At 40.2% G+C, this 15427-nt stretch overlaps 1 protein-coding gene across 5 annotated transcripts in view; it reads right to left on the minus strand.

Moving 5' to 3' along the window:
- The window catches only part of RPGR (retinitis pigmentosa GTPase regulator), a 57084-nt gene that overhangs the window by 6929 nt on the left and 34728 nt on the right, over positions 1–15427 (minus strand). For 3 of the 5 annotated variants that reach the window (XM_047764696.1, XM_047764692.1, XM_047764690.1), the window contains 3 exons: positions 5135–5302; positions 3554–3611; positions 1895–1986 (listed from right to left, as the gene is read on the minus strand). In XM_047764696.1, the coding sequence (XP_047620652.1) occupies positions 1895–1986; positions 3554–3611; positions 5135–5302 (318 nt within the window). The remainder of the gene's footprint in view (positions 1–1894; positions 1987–3553; positions 3612–5134; positions 5303–15427) is intronic. The other 2 variants (XM_047764693.1, XM_047764691.1) reach the window with 1 other exon arrangement.

Here is a 15427-nt window from a genome sequence, read left to right on the forward strand (position 1 = left end):
ACGGGAACTTCAAGAAATTATTCTTAATAGCTGAAAAGCTCACTGTTTTTTTCATTAGCTTACTTAGGTAGAAATTAAGCCAATAACACATTTTTATTAGTGGCTAACTGTGAAACCAAATTTGCTACGGTTTGGAAAAGGAATATTTGGTAATTTCCAGATATAACAATCACCAAAAGATCTTTGCTGCCAATTAAAATCGTGGGTCCTTACTTGGCTATCTGAAACATTTAAAAATCATCTAAACAAATTTCAACGGTGAATTCTGTTTTGTTGACAGAATGGTCACAAAGTAATTTTAAGTAAAAGAGAACAATGTGGAGATTTAGGTTAAAATAACATTTGACATTTCTGAAATAATTCTGAAAGGAATTTCAGACTGGCAATATACCCGCCAGGATGGCAAAAGGCAGGCTGTTTACTCTCTAAGGTAAATGCTGGTTTTACCTTCATCCTTTCCTCTTTCTTACTCCCTTACATTTTACAATTCATTGTCGATCAAAAATATTTACTGAGCATTTACCATGTACTGGGAACTGGGGACCATGTGCTAAGGATACACTGGAAGACAAAACAGAAAAGAGTTTCTGTCCCCATGGAGCTGAAGGCCACTGGGGATATGGAGATATGAAGTAGACCAATGTATAAATGACCACATAATTGGAAATTGTGAAAAATACAAAGAAGGAAAAGCAAAGGGTGTTATGTCATTACTATATATAAATTAGATAGGTAACAAAGACCTACTGTATAGCACAGAGAAATCTACCCAAAACTGTGTAATAACCTATGTGGGAAAAGAATCTGAAAAAGAATGGATATCTGTATATATATATAACTGATTTACTCTGCAGTACACCTGAAACTAACACAACTCTGTAAGTCAACTATACTCCAATAAAATTTTTAAAAGAGGTGTTATATGAGAGAATAATAATTGGACATAATAATTTATATAAGTGCTGCTAATAACAAAAAAACCTCTGAGTGGAAATGACATTTAAGCCAAGACATAAGGTTGAAGAAGAATTAACAAGACCTTTCATTTTTCTTGTCTTCCATGTTTCCTCCTAACACTTCTACCTAGAAATGTGGTCTCATGAGTCAATAAAATTCTTCTGCAACTGGAAAGAGCAATTTACCTCCACGAAGAAGACCCGTATCCAAGAGTCTTTTGACAACTCCAAAACAGGTATAAGTCAGGAGAGACTAGAGCAGCATATTGTAATATTTTCTAAGAACAATCATCTTTATTTTTTCATTCATCCTATTTCTTGGCTTTGCTTTACTCTCTTCTAGACTTCCAGAATATTACACTCTTATAATTTAAAGCAAGAATTCTTTGACATATCTTTTACTGTATGATGAATCAGTATGTATCAATGAGTGATTGAAAGGAACGTGCTATTGACATTTTGGCAGAGCAACCTGACCCAGAATTTAAAATCCAATAAGTAAATATGCATGTTAAAAATGTGGACCATTACCTGAAATTTTTCACATGTTCTTGGGCCATAAAAACTCATATTGGGAGTTCCCGTCGTGGCACAGTGGTTAACGAATCCCACTAGGAACCATGATGTTGCGGGTTCGATCCCTGCCCTTGCTCAGTGGGTTAACGATCTGGCGTTGCCGTGAGCTGTGGTGTAGGTTGCAGATGCGGCTCGGATCTTGCGTTGCTGTGGCGCTGGCGTAGGCCGGCAGCTAGAGCTCTGATTCGACCCCTAGCCTGGGAACCTCCATATGCCGCTGGAGCGGCTCAAGAAATGGCAAAAAGACAAAAAAAAAAATTCATATTGAAGGAGTTAAATTATGTGGATCACCATATAAAAAGTAGAAGAAGAAATCCAATACTTTGGCCTTAACATTAAAATGAAAAGTTCATTTAACTTACCTTCGTCGATTTTTTCATGTCTTTACTTGGCGTTGATTCACTATCTTCCAGGATTTCTGAAGAAATGCTCTTTGCACTATCATGTGTGTGTCCTATGATAGGATATATTTAGAAATATTTTTCTTAACTAATGAATGAGAATAAGAAAAGTCCTGATGCTTTTAGTGAAACTATCAACCCTGAATTATGGGGTAATATTCAAGAGTGGTGGACAAAGCCCACTGCATATTTCCTGAAACGTTAAGGCAAAAATCCCAGAATGACCTGACCAACATTGTAAATATTTAGGTGACTAGAACCCAAATACAGCAAAGGCAATGGTAAGTGTTAGGGAAGACTTTAGTAAAATATAAATTACCTTTATAAAACATTAACCTAGTCATAATCAAATGGACATAATTTTTTTAGTGTTTCAAATCAATCCACGTATTCTGTAGTTGAATAATGATGTTTATACTCATGAGGAGTTCCCGTCATGGCTCAGTGGTTAATGAATCCAACTGGGAACCACAAGGTTGTGGGTTCAATCCCTGGCCTCACTCAGTGGGTTAAGGATCTGGCGTTGCCATGAGCTGTGCTGTAGGCTGCAGATGCGGCCCAGATCTGGCGTTGCTGTGGCTCTGGTGTAGGCCGGTGGCTACAGCTCCGATTAGACCTCCACATGCCGTGGGTGCGGCTCTAGAAAAGACAGAAAGACAAAAAAAAAAAATGTATACACACACACACACACACACACACTCATGAAGCATATGCATTCTTCTAATTTTATATTATCAATGACTTAAATCTTACATTTAATTTCTTTTTAACACTTTAGGCTATATGCTAAGAATACTTAGAGATGACAAATATTTTAACATTTTTGCTTAAAATATTCTAAAACTTAAATACTCTTTCTATAGAAGTTTGAAGGAAAAAAGGATTATGGGAACTCTTCCTTTTTCTGCTTAAGTTCAGATCAGATACCCATTACTATGGACAGTTATTTGTAATGAGAAGGCAGAAAAAAGCACATCGTGATGTCATGGTGTGGAAACATAATATAGGGGTCACAGAGCAAAAACACCGATGATCTGGGTGTAGAAACTGTAGGTCTCGAGGGTGATCAGAGTCCCCTCTGTTCTGTGGCACCTGTTTTCTAAACAGTGAGGCTTGGCAAAGGAGTCCTCTGAAACATCCGTGGTGAGATCAAAGACTCAGGTCTGGGCTCTGGGGGAAATAACTGGAAGGCCTGCTATGGCTCGAGGCCCGCCTAGACATCAGTGACGGGGTCTGGCAGTACTCAGCAGACATGTCAATCGAGATCTGGGACAAAAGCCCAACTTAATAATACTGATTGAAAAGGAAAAAAAAAAGGTAGTTAAAAAGGCTGTTTTAAACCACTTAACACTGACACCTAAGCAGCCATGAGTGATGCAAATATTTTTAGGTAAAGAAGCTGTGGTGGTGATCAATGGGAACACATAAGCCTGAGTCACATATTTCACAACTTATTATGAGGGTCATGTGACAATAAACAGTGTAAAATAGAATACATGCATATAAGCTATAATTCTTCAGTTACAGTACACATATGCACATATATCAGTATGGACATATGAAAGTAGTATGTATCTAGTCTTTGTAAAAGTATGCTTTCGAAGTCAAATGTGCTCACACCTTTTGGATTTTCATTGTATTCATGAATGGCCCGTTCCTCTTGGTTGGCGTTTTGGCCCTATAAATAATAAAGAAACAACATAGGAGAAAACCATTATTTGTGCTAGGCTAGAAAACCTAGTCTTGATTTTAAGCAGGGTTCTAGAGTCAGCCTCTAGCTAACAACATAAACATGTGACGATTTCTCTTCGCCGGACTCTTGCCTTAGATGCTGAGTGATCATTGCTGTCCCTCCCAGCTTAATACTGTATGATTAACAACAATTGTATATTCAAAAGTCTACTTGAACAAGTTTTAGGAACATTAATTGGTATATGAATTAGCTCAACATTTTATAATGTCAATTTGGAGTTTAATGAATTCTATGCTAAAGCATTTTAGGGACCACACTAACTAGAACTGATAAATGTTCCTTATAAAACACAATCTTTCAAAGTTCCCTTATGGCACAGTGGGTTAAGGATCTGGCATTATCACTGCAGCGGCTTGAGTTGCTGTGGGGGCAGAGGTTTGATCCCTGGCCCAGGAACTTCCATATACTGCAGGTGAGGCCAAAAAAAAAAAAAAAAACCACCCAAAAAACAAAAAACAGAATCTTTCCTTTCTTCTCAGTGAGAGGAAGGAGTCTTGGAAAAAGAAGGAAGCAAGGAAGAGAATGATCTCTAGAGCACAAGCCATTTTGTAAATGAAAAATACATACACACAAAACAATACATGTTTTTACAAGTACATATTCAAATAAAAGGACAAGTATGTTTCAACGGTTGTCTATGTAAGGGGAATGGGGCTCAAAGGAAATCAATTTAAAGAGAGAAAAACCTCGCACAGACCAGTGATGATAGCGTTTCATCAATGAGAAGACATGATATACTCGGAGCTCTTTGCAAAACGATGAAATGAAAATCAATCAATACAGTATCATTCAGTTTGGGTGTCTGAATTCCACAGCTTTGAAATGAATCCAGAGTAGTGCTAGCAAACCTACCAACTGTCTCCTAGCAGGGTCAGTCTTAAGTAAATCTGCCAAATGCAAGAGATGTTTTTGGCACCCTTAGCGCCAACTTTCAGGATGACTTTCAGGAATGGCCTCCGCCCATTCCTCCCATAAGTACTTTCTTGTAGACAACATCTGTGTAGAACGGGTCACAATGGCAAACATCGCAGGGAACAACTTTGATGTGTCCACACACATGTAAATAAGCAGATGTATGGGCGCACACACGCATTTCATTTCTGCCACCAGTACAGGGCTGCTAACACGTTGTAATTTTATCATTTCAAGGACCTAGTGCTGAACTTGTTGGTTCGTTTCTCAACAGTGTACTATGCTGGCCCTTATCAATTGACTTCCACTCACGTGAGAAACACAATGCTACCAAGAAGTGTGGAAAGAATGGTAGGGAAAAAAAGGGTACCTGAATGATAAATTTGTCAAAGCTTTTCCTATAGTACATGAATCAAGTTATTCATAGAAGTATTTCTGCTCTGCAAAGAAGATGGAATCTGACCTCTGCAGAGACCAGGGGACCTATTCACTCTCTCTTGGGCAGGCTCTCAGGATTTAAGCACATGTCATCATACCTTTTCAATGGCTGTCAATACCTTTTTAATTGATCTGTTGGGGGTTTCACTGTGGTCGTCTTTAGGAGCACTTTTATTATCTCCTATGGCTTTCTTCTTGTCTTCTAGACAGTCCTCCGTTTCCTCATCCACGTCTTCTGATTCTTCATGTTCTGAAAATTCCTGATCCTGTGAAAAAATTGATAATCAAGGAAGAATTAACATTTCCTTTAAAAAAAACCAGATTTGATATGGCTGCTATAAATAATTTATGCTATCTCAAAGAACACAACGACCATGAATTCAAATATTAGAGTCAAAGAAATAAAATACTGCATAATCCACGCAGCATATCGAGTTACTATATTACCAAGGATTTCACGCATGTTGTTCTACTTCAACATTTTCAACGACTAGGGTTCCCAGAGTTCTTTGTGCACCTATGGTAAAGTTAAAGTGGAAAAACAAAACGCTTTCTGGGCTGTCTCAAAAGAATGCTTGTGAATCTTAGAGAAGTTAAAAATCTTTCCATCTAGAGTAACATTATAACAATCACATCTATATATTATGTTCATTTTCCAAAACAAAGGGATTTAAAATCACTTTAGAAGTACAATTCAACAACATTCACAAGAGAGAGGTAACTATAATTACTTACACTCTGGGAAAAAGATAAAGGGCCATAGGCAGTTTAAATGGTCTGCTCTTAGTTACCTAAAGCAGATGGAAAGCTGAAGAGCAGCAGAATTTAGTCCATCTGGCTCCTGTCCAGCAAATCCAAATTACAAAACAGCCTGTCTATGGACTTGATACACTGGTAATAAATCATGTAATGCTTATTAAGTAAAGGCAGAAAATATTAGTTTTATCCTTTATTCTATATTGAGGTTTTTTTTCCTTTTGCCATTTCATATTTTGGGTGGAATACTGCTTAGTTTTTGTCATTAGGAGCCTGGACTCCTTATTGGATATTTTTCCTATGCTTTTCATTTATGTGTTTCACTAAAGGCATAACAACCCCTAAAATAGGTGACACAGTAAGTAATCTGTGCCATCCACTCTCTTGAAGAATGTTTTTACAAACTTCACCTTGGCCATATTTGCCTGAAGCCTTATATGCCCTTTAAATCCCTTCAACACTGTAACCAGCTTCTCACAGTCACCTTCCTGGTGGCTATTCGGTTAAGGAGAAGCCTGACACCCAAAAGAATCTTCATTGGGTAGTTTGAAAAGAATGCCCCTAATTATTAACTCACCTTTTTTTTTTCTGGCAAAAATAAAAATGTGAGAGTTCAGGCTAGGGAAAGAATGTGTTTATATTTCACACCTTAGTAAAAGATACAAGTGGCATCCTCAGGCCAGTGGCACTAAGGCTATGGCCAGACAGCATTTCCACTGAGGACAAGCAATCCAGAAGTGAAGCCTTGAGATTTAAAAAAGAGTTTCAGAAGTTACTCTGGGCGGGCTGAACTTAGGTTAGTCAAGGTCATGAGGCACTGTGCACTTGGGAGGGGAATGCAGGAGAGGGAAACTTGGTACCAAGGCAGAGGGTTATATCAAAGGACGTGCTCCATGCTTAGGTTGGGTAGGGTTAACGACAAGATAGCTACCATTTACGAAGACCTTCTAAAGCTTTCTTTTTCTTCTGCATGATTTCCCCTCTAAGTGACTTAATATTATGGCTAGCCAGATGCACATTACCAGTAGCTAACATGATCAGAGATCATGTTACTTCGGAAGGGAATGGAAAGCAAGATTCCTAGATTGAAGACTTGGCCTGATATACACAGGTATTCATACATGTAAATATATGAAGGCCAACCAGAAAGACCACAGCTCCTGGGACAGAGAATTTCACACTCTGCCCGTTTATCTCCCAGAGGAAGGGTCAGTGAGCTGTGTTCCATCAAAGTCCTCGTTACCCGTTACTCGGAGAGTTTGACTAATCTAGGACCTGTATCAACTCCAACTGTGCTCGTTGACCATGGTAGTAATGTATCTGTAGGATATCATGCCATTAAAAAAGAAACATGGAGTTTTATCTTACTTTAGAAATACACAAAACACTCATCTCTTAAAATGAGCTACAATTTCACTCAATAACAATCTATAACAATGAACTGTTGGAACTATACCATTTTCTAAGTTTGAGAAAGCTCTTAGAAAATGGCATTTGCGGTAGAAATCACATCATCAATTGGAGCATTTTGCACTTACTTAAGCACACTTAAAATTAATCTATGTACATCTGGACAACTACTTTAGATCACATACAGCACTTACCTTCAAACTGAAACAACTGAGGAGAGATTAGCAGTATACTGTCATTTTATAAAAAGAAAGGATAAAGTGTAAATACATTCTTGCACCAGAAGCACAGAAGATGGAAAGAAGTGGTCTGGAGGAGTCAGTGGAAATGCTTCTTGTGGTAGTAGGACCTCAGTGGAGAAATGCCCGGGCCTGGCTCCCACAAACAGAGCCTTGTCTCACTGGTCAGACCCAGCACAGGGAGCTACAGTCTTTGGCCTGGGCCAGGGCAGCACTTTTTACATTTCTTATAGGAAATATCAAGAAACTAACTTTTCTTCATGAGGCTTCAGTCTGCCTCAGAATACGATTACACTGCCTGCTTTACAGACTAGAGACTGCTATCACAAGTTGGCCTAGTGGTAACCCTTGGAGGGGGACGGGAAATGGTGGGAAGAGGGCTGAAGGAGTTTCTGGGGAGCTGATGCTCTGCTCTTCCTTGATCTGGATGTTGAGTATATGAGTGTGTTCAGTTTGTGGAAAATACATGGAGCTATACACGTATGAGATAATATACTTGTCTGTACATATCTTCCAAAGAGGGTTTTTCTCAAGTTAAAAAAAGGACTACGAAGCATCAAATTTTGTGTTACAATTCTGGATTTATGACATGCCTCAGTGTCATACAGGGTAGAACATATTTTCCAAATAGTTTAAAAGAGCACAAAACTTTAAGTCTTACCAAGTAGGAAAGTAAATATTTTGAAATCTCAATTTTGAGATTTTTTTTTTTTTTTAGGACAAGAAGCATTAACATACAAGTTCATGTTTTAACTGCAGTAGAAATTACTGAGGTAGGAGTAGAGAGTAGGAAGGGCATTAGCTACAAAGACCTAAACACGGTTTTCCAAGCCATGCTCCACTGTTCATGGCCTGCACCAGGCATCCACTTAATGTACTTTGCAGTCTAACTGCAAAATGCAAAAATGACCCTGGCAACACCTACCTGGGAGGGTTTGTATCGAGATGAAAAATATTGTTTACAGAGAAAATAACATGAGCAAACAATAAGTATTTGTATAGAAATAGACATGATTTTGGAAAGGCCACTCTATAAAAAGTAAGATAGAATCCCTGGTGTGCATTGAGAACTGTCCAAAAACAAGAAGCTGGGACACTTTTTGCCATGTCCCAGATCTTATTGCAAGAAAATAGTTCATTTAAAGGGCACACTCCTTTGCTCTACCCTCTTGTATGCATCCCCTTCTTCTCTGCCAGGCACCTGGCAGCCAGAGCAAGCAAGGGAAGAAGGTGGATGCCTGTCAGGAGCAGTCCCGGGACAACAGGGAAGTGGGGGGTGGCCTCACCTGGGCCACAGGGCATGATGCTCCCAGACCCTCAGGTTTCCCAAAAGAAGTCTGAAAAACTTTTTTAATGTAAAATCTCCTGTTATTGCAATATTGGCATCTGATTCAAATGTTTAAAAAATCACTATGTACACCAAACAAAATAAGTCTGCAGGCTGGACTGCACCCAGTTGTGGCCTCCTAATTCTTCCCTTCTAATGACATTACTTTATAACCTCTAAACTTTCCCTTCTTTTTACGTGCCAATCCCTTACTTCATTCCTAATCCTCTATTTTCTTCCTTCCTTCCATTTTTGCTTTTTAGGGCTGCACCAGCGGCATATGGAGGTTCCCAGGCTAGGGGTCTAATTGGAGCTACAGCTGCTGGCCTACACCACAGCCACAGCAACACCAGATCCGAGCCGCATCTTCGACCTACACCACAGCTCACAGCAACGCTGGATTCTTAGCCTACTGAGAGAGGCCAGGGATCGAACCTGCATCCTCATGGACACTAGTCGGGTTTGTTAACCACTGAGCCACGAAGGGAACTCCCTTAATCCTCTGTTTTCACTACCCAATATATTACAGGTTGACTCTGATAAGTGGCCTGCAAAACTGAATGCAGTGCTCAGAGTACTGACCATCTTGCCAGTACAGTTTCATTCTCATCTTCAGGTTTAGTCTATTATTCCCCCTACCCCTTTTTCATTAGAAAATTTACCTTCCTCTTTATCTTAAACAAATGCAGGATACATGATTACATTTTGCATGTCAATGATTTTTTTTTTACTATTTGATAAAAACATTAACATATAGAGGGAAATCTGCGGTCCTGTGATAGCACTAATATCTAAATCTCCGGCTAACCAAGTGAGTGCCATTAGCCTTGCATCACGGTTCAAATGCGGAGGGGCAGCATTTGACTCATGTACGGTGTCTAGTGGTAGTTTCACTCTAGCCCATATTTAACGGTTATCATTATTGTAATCCATTCCATTCCCATGGATCTACTTCCTTAAGCTAATATGGGGGGTTGCTATGTCATCTTTAAACAAAAGTAGGGTTCACAGGCACATGAAACAAAACTCATGCATGTCAGTGACGTAAGAGATTCATGAGGGTAGCACCGTACCTGGCTTGATGTGATCACAGGGGGTAATTAAAGTGATACAGATTAGTGTTTGCTGAGTACCCATAATGTGTTCCAGGTGTTAACTAATTATCAAAAGACTCCACCCCTTCCTTTCTAAAAGAGGGACATAAGACTCAGAAAAGTTAAAAACAAAACAAAACGAAACTTTTCCAGGTGTCCACTCAGCTAGTCAGTGAAGGGCCGGGTCTGGAACTCAGGACCACTGGACTACAGAGCCCGTGCTCTGCACCAACTCTGCCCAAATAATCTAAAGACCATAATGGGCTGCCAACGGAGTTATTTTTGCCCCCCTCCCAACTGATATTTAAAGCATTGCAGACTCTTGTTGATAAGCGTACTTCAGAAATATCCTATTCTTAACATATCATCGTATATAGTAACAGTAAATAAAAATTTAGAATTTTTTTTTCTCCCCAGAGCACCAAAGTCTCTGAAACAAACATCTCCCTTCCTATATTGAGCAGTATGCTAGTAGCACTCTTTGATACTACTTTCTTAACATCTAATTCTGAATCTCTTTCTCTGCAAAGCAGATTTCTGGAGTTCACTCTTTCAGGCAACGTGGGCTCTGCCCGAAGCCCTTTCTGCAGCCCTCTACTGCTCCTTCCTCGGCTCTTGGGGCCCCTGTTTCCTAGGTGTTCCTACCCTCCCTCCTTCTCAGACTTCCCTTTCTCAACCTCCCTTTACCTACTGATGTTTCCCTGAGTTCTCTCTTCAGTTCTCTTTTCACATTATGAATGTGGCCTGTCATTCAAATCCGCAGTTGTAACCTACATTTATAAGCCAGTGATCTCAGTAATCTTTCCTGAGCTCCAGTCCCAGATATGCATCTGCCTGGTGAGCATCTCCTGGATCAACAGGCCCCAAGCAATCTCCCCAGCTGGCCCCTACTCCACTGTTCTCAGCCTTCACTGATTGAATGGCACTCTTTCTACCCAATTCTCCAAGCAAGAAACAAGAAAAGCTTGGCTTTTTCCCTCCTTCCAAGCTCCATATCTTTACTAAGTCCTCCAATTCTATCTCTAAATCTTTCTCAGTAATATACGTCCCCAGCTCCCCATCCCACTGTCCTAGTCCAGCCCTAGTTCAGTCTCTGCCTAGTCTACCCTAATTACCTTCGGACTGGTCCTTGAGTCTGGTCTGGTTCCCTTCCAATCCACCCTCCACATTGCTGCCAGAATGATGCTACAAAAGCCCAAGTGTGCTCATCTTTCTCTTGTTGAACATCTTTAAAAAACACAGAAGGTCCCATGCCTCTCTATCCAGACCAAAGGAAACTCTAGGCTGAAACACTCTCACGGCTCCCATCGCCCTGCCCCCTCTTCACCTAGGTAGGTTTTTTTGTCATGACTCAGTTCACATTTCACCATCACTCCCTGGAAGCCTTTTCCTCGTCTTTCCCAGGGGCAGCTAAAGTGCCACTCCCAAGGACTCTCTTGTACTGGTACATTTTCTGGTCTGCCTAGAGAAATCGCCAAGAGTTCCTAGAGATCAAGAGCCACATCTTACTCTGCATAGCCAAGGTACAAAATGATTTTCTTCTTATTAATTAAGAGATTTCATGGAGGAAAGCCATAGATTTGCTTTCCTATCATATTGTTATCTTTGGGCAGTCTTGGTTAAAAACACTGGAGTATTGGGAAAGAAAAAGGCACTGACAAGCAACAATTAAGGCAAAATCATAAGAACGCTTTTTTTTTTTTTTTTTTTTTGGCTGAACCTGCTGCATGCAGAAGTTCCTGGGCTAGGGATCAAGGTTGCACCACAGCAGTGACTTGAGCCCCAGCTGTGACAACGTCAGATCCTTAACCTACTAGGCCACCTACCAGGGAAGTCCATAGAAACTCTTTTTACCTGGTGTTCTTGCAAGAAAGCTGTAACTAACTAACCTCTGATAGGTTAGAGGGCCACAGGCGGTTTACTGTAAGCAGCCCTCATCTCTACCTGATTTGAGGAAGCTTCTGTCCTCTTCTGGGTGCTCAATACGTAAATATTTGTTGAATGAATAGTATATATCAAATATTAAGTTATGTGTCAGGTATTGGGCACATAAAATCACATTTAACTTTTACAGTAGAAGGAATTACAGCACCTTCCTCCATGGAAACTTTTTTTTTTCTTTTTTTTTTGCTATTTCTTTGGGCCACTCCCACAGCATATGGAGTTTCCCAGGCTAGGGGTCGAATCGGAGCTGTAGCCACCGGCCTACGCCAGAGCCACAGCAATGCAGGATCCGAGCCGCGTCTGCAACCTACACCACAGCTCACGGCAACGCCGGATCGTTAACCCACTGAACAAGCGCAGGGACCGAACCCGCAACCTCATGGTTCCTAGTCGGATTCGTTAACCACTGCGCCACGACGGGAACTCCCCTATTTTCTTTTTAATGCGCATGTATATAACAAACTTATCTCTACAGTGATATAACAGAAAACGTTTCAAGTGCACTCACCTGGAGTGCTGCTGGCCAGCAGCAGATGTTTCTGTGGTACTCCTTGGGGGCTTACCTGATTTTTCTGCCAGAGTCCTCATCTGAAACTGTAACTCAATGGATTCTACGTACAAAACTCACATTTGCCTCAGAAATGATCAGCAAAAGCTTGATCAACCAAGCAGATGGGGACAATAAAGGAATCAGTTATTTCGATCTACTTAACCAAGTATTAATTCAGGTCTCAAAATGACTAGGCTAGTGTTCTTCTGACCAGAGCACAGGCCTGCACGAATTACTGCTTCTAAAAGAGCATAACAAAATTTTTTTTTGGCCAGGGAAATGTGAAGAAATGGGTAAGAATTGCTTTTTACAAATGGTTACCTGGACCAGTTCAAATCCTGAGAGGGACATATCTTAAGAACATCGTATCAGAGTTCCTGCTGTGGTACAAAGGGATCTGAGGCATTTCTGGAGCACTGGAACGCAGGTTCGACCCCCGGCCTGGCACGTGGGTTAAGGATCCGGCATTGTTGCAGCTACAGCACAGGGTGCAACTGTGGCTCGGATCTGATCCCCGGCCCGGGAACTGCATATGCTGTGGGGCCGCCGAAAATGAAAAAAAGAAAAAAAAAATGACTTGTTTGACGTTCCTGTCATGGCTCAGCGGGTTAAGAACCCAACTAGTATCCATGAGGATGAGGGTTCGCTCCCTGGCCGCACTCAGTGGGTTAAGGATCTGGCAACAAGCTGCAGCATGGGTTGAGGATGTAGCTCGGATCTGGTATTGCTATGGCTGTGGCCAGGCTGGCGGCTATGGCTCCCATTCAACCCCTAGCCTGGGAACTTCCATAGGCCGAGGGTGTGGCCCTAAAAGGCCAAAAAGAAAAAAAAGAAAGAAAAGAAAGAACATCGTATCAGTATTGCTGGCTGATTATTTTTTTAGTGGAAGATGAAGGCCCACACCTTTCATATTAGTGACTTGAGTTGAAGAGTTTCTCATCTCCTTGGAGGTTCTTCCTTTATAAACCCCACTTCTGTCATCCATCTTATTTAATCTTAAATCTACTTTTTTTTGGGGGGGCATGCCTGCAGCATGCAGAAGTCAGGGATCAAACCTGCACCACAGCAGCAATCCAAGCCCTTTCAGTGACTATGCTGGATCCTTAACCCGCTGCGCCACAAGAGAACTCCTTAAGTATACTTTTTTTTTTTTTTATGGCTCCACCCTTGGCATACGGAGGTTCCCAGGCCAGGGATCGAATCTGAGCCGCAAATATGATGTACGCCACAGTTTCGACAATGGTGGATCCTTTAACCCACTGTGCCGGCCAGGGATTGAATCCCCGCTGCCACAGAGACAACGCCAGATCCTTAACCTGCTTGGCCACAGCAGGAACTCCTCAAGTAAGGCTACTATTGAAATACCCATGTTTTGCACTAGAACTAACAACAAAGCACATACACTTTAATGAAAGTATTAATTCAATTCTATTAACTTTAATGAATGTGGTAGAATTTGGTAGAACACCGCAATGCAAATCAGCATATTTGGCTAGCCAGGGGAAGCTACTCAAGAGTCTTGCAGCTAAGACAAGATTTATAACTGCTCCTCGGAATGTCTTCACTTACCATCCTAGTCCTTCTCCTCATATTCTCATTCACGGAAAATCAAACGTGCAAAGGATTCAACTACACAAAAGTTCCAGGAAGTTTACCATCAAAATCCTCCCTGATAAAATGAAATATAAGAGATCCCTTGTGTCCAAGATGTAGAAGGGACTGGGAAAGGAAAGCTATGAATAACGGCCAGTCAAACTCGCTGCATTGTATACAACAGAATTACTCTCCTGGAAATCTAGCCTTCCTAAAATTCAGTTTAATTTCTCTTTTCACAAACAACTACTGATTGTAAACATTTAATTTTTTATTTTACTTGAAGCATTGTGACAAGCAGCAAACAGAGAATTACAGAAGAGTGAATGAATACACTGAAGGTACGAAACAGACACTGGGAATGACAGTACTAAGGATGACAGTCTGGCAGTAGAGGGAAAGCTCAGAAATTATGGGAGTTCAGAAATACAGAATTACAGAAGACAAGAGACATTAAAGCTGTCATAACTCTGAAAGAGCAAGGAATGTTTTATAGAAAACTAGATTAAATGTAAAGTATTATTTTTCTTCCTTAAAATTTTTTTCTCATGCAAATAACAAACACGTTGGAATCTAAGAGTTATTACAAAGGGCTATAGTTATCATAACATCTAATCTATTCCATTGTACAGATGAGGAAACTGAGGCCCAATGAGTAGCTCTGCCTGGCCAATATTTAGTTTTTCTTAATTCTACAATGTACATTTATCTTCATTTTCATTAGATATTCTGTCATTTACCAAACAGTAACTAAAAGAGGTGTCACTTTGTAGATTGTTGCAAAAAAGACACATAAAAGGTAAAAAGACAGTAGTATTTTTTAAAAAACGTGACTTCCTCATTTTAGCCTTAGAATACCACCCATTATTATAAAATTATTCTATGCAATAGGCAAATTGTAATCACAGACTGAAAAAAGTAGGCTAACATATAAGAAATTAGATGTTTTCATAACCCTAAAGATCTATGCCATTTTTAAAGGGACTTATTCGCACACACAAAGTACTTTTACAATAGACTCCTGTTTCCTAATGAGGAGGTCCTTAATGAGGAATTAGAACACTAGATGCTACGACCTTTTGATATTTTCTAGTTATATATTTATAATATCGGGGAAAATACACTAAAATATTAGTTTAAGAGGAGCCAAAATTTACCAGTGCCTCAAGTTACCGTTTATTGGTTGTTACTGTACCACATGTAAAGTAACTGTGACATACAATTGATTTAACAGAATGAGTGCCTATTACACATAACGTGTTCACACTGTTTGGCTGGACACAATCATGTCAAATTTAAAGGTTGTTACTTCAATTCCAAATAATGTGGTAATACATTATTCCAGAATTTTTTGGAACCTGGTGGCCCATTTTCTAAAAGCTGTGTGGCCTGCACTGGCCTTTGGAGCCTCTGTGCTTGATGCTCTTTGCCCTTTCCCTCTCTATTAGAAATACGCTTTCCTGAATATGTTTTGCCTT

Source organism: Phacochoerus africanus, chromosome X, assembly GCF_016906955.1.
Source record: "Phacochoerus africanus isolate WHEZ1 chromosome X, ROS_Pafr_v1, whole genome shotgun sequence".
Classification (NCBI taxonomy): domain Eukaryota; kingdom Metazoa; phylum Chordata; class Mammalia; order Artiodactyla; family Suidae; genus Phacochoerus; species Phacochoerus africanus.